The sequence below is a fragment of the Mesocricetus auratus genome, unplaced genomic scaffold, assembly GCF_017639785.1.
Source record: "Mesocricetus auratus isolate SY011 unplaced genomic scaffold, BCM_Maur_2.0 contig_13250_pilon_obj, whole genome shotgun sequence".
Taxonomy (NCBI): domain Eukaryota; kingdom Metazoa; phylum Chordata; class Mammalia; order Rodentia; family Cricetidae; genus Mesocricetus; species Mesocricetus auratus.
The window spans coordinates 9,328-11,400 of NW_024435373.1; the positions used below are offsets into that span (position 1 = coordinate 9,328).

The 2,073-nt window shown below is 41.2% G+C and overlaps 1 gene segment (V, D, J or C); it reads left to right on the plus strand.

Annotated features, from left to right (window-relative positions):
- Positions 1-1,147: 1,147 nt before the first annotated feature.
- On the plus strand, positions 1,148-1,859 carry LOC121138719. The segment is given in 2 exon segments: positions 1,148-1,196; positions 1,399-1,859. Coding segments are annotated over 2 exon segments (510 nt in total).
- The last annotated feature ends 214 nt before the right edge of the window (positions 1,860-2,073 follow it).

Below are 2,073 nucleotides of genomic sequence, written 5' to 3' on the forward strand. Positions count from 1 at the left end.
GTATTTTTTATAGTTAGTACAAGAAATAAAAAAGGGCCTGGAGATACTGTTCAGTCAGTGACATGCCTGTCTCACCAGCATGAAGAACTGTGTCCAGATACCCAGATCACAATACTATCCAGAACTTCACCCACTTGTGTAGCCCTAGCACTGGTGAGGACCTAACCAATCCAGTCTGTGGAGTCCACTGACAAGCCAGACTGTGATGCTGAGCTCTAGGTTCAGAGAGACCCAGAGGCAATTTCTCATGTGTCTGTGTATGAGAGAGCGTGGGCAGGAAAGAAGAGAAGGGCTTGTTGATATAGCAATGATATCCAGGACAGTTATTTTTTAATTGGTGGATCAGGGTTGGTTTTAATATGTCTTAAATAATAAAACAAGGTGAAGAGTAATCAAAGAAAACACCTGATGTTGACCTCTAACCTATCCACAAGTACACATACAAACACTGAGGAGTTCACATTAACCCTACACACAAACACAAATACACACATAACATGTACAAAAAGAAATGAATGAGTAAATAGACAGATACATGAATAAAACATAGCTAGGCTGTGACCTGGAGCCATGTATGTTAAGCCACATTTAAAGCTATTTTATTTTAAACAGATCTTTTTAATTACAGAAAACTTAATATTGATGATGAAGGAACAGTGCAGGGCTGTATGAGCTGACACAGAAACTAGATAAAGAACATAAACCATTATTTGATTGTTACAGAAAAGTGACTAGTGAAATAACTTTTATTTGCTGAAAATACATTGCCATTTTGTGGAAAATGTTTGCATACTCATACATAAACATGAACAAATTCTTAAAAACTAGTGCTTGTTTTAATAGTTTACCTAAGAAGAGTATTGCTTAAATTATTTCTTTGAAACTGACATGTATCCACATGGTGGCAGTATCCTCTTAGAGACCAGGAGGCTGTTTCTCCCATGGTCCTTTGAGTCTGTGTGTGTGTGTTGTGGGAGTGGTAATAGGGTGGAGCATTTTGCTGTGGCAGTGAAAACTAGGGCCTTCTTTCTAATTGGGTGAACAGTTTGGGTTTTTTTCTTTAATCCGTTTTACAGCAGAAGAATTTGAACTCCTTAATGCCCGTCCTTTTTTATGTTTGAAGTGTGAATCTTCATTGAAAATAATAATGCATTCCTTAAGTGTTTTGATAGTGGTGCTCTGGCTTCAACTGTGGGGTGAGTTTGACCTTTTCTATGGGACCATAAAAACACAATAAGTGAGGGTATTGCCTTCACATGTTTTAGGAGAGAGGAAAGAAATTCTAATGTTCTCACGCTGAAACAAAAGCAGTTGGGAGGCCCATGGGGAAGCCATTCTGGGCTGTTAGCATCCATATGCATCCAGTCCTGTGTGTCTGACCTCTGTTTTTCTGCACAGGCGTGAGCAGCCAGCAGAAGTTGCAGCAGAACCCAGAATCCCTCAGTGTCCAAGAGGGAGACATGGCCTCTCTCAACTGCACTTCCAGCGATCAAAATTCTCAGTATTTCTGGTGGTACAGACAGTATCCTGGGAAAAGCCCCAAGGCTCTGATGACCATCATCTCCAATGGTAAAAAGGAAGAAGGCAGATTCACCATTCATCTCAATAAAGCCAGCCTGCATGTTTCCTTGAACATCAGAGACTCTCAGCCCAGTGACTCAGCTGTCTACCTGTGTGCAGTGAGCACACATTGCTGCCCAGGAACCTGCAGCCTGCACCTAAACCCACTTGGCCCCAGGAAGCGCTCAGATAGAGCTCAGGCCACAGGCTGGGGAAACTTTCTTTTCTATAGGCAATGGGGAATAAAAGCAGGAGTAGAGAGGGTTTGCTTGATTAGGAAAGTAATTGACATTTCCTAAAGAGAAAGGCACACAATTGGTTTGGGTGGAATATTTTCCACTCTTCTCTTACATTGAAGGTTTTACAACAATGTACACACTCTTCATGTGCCAATCTTGTTGAGCTGGACTACATGCACATGGCAATGAGACTCTTCTCATGCCATGTCACAAGGACCACCATCACCTCTACAGCACTCTGACTTCCTTCTTTTTAAAATCTTTCAATTAAAAG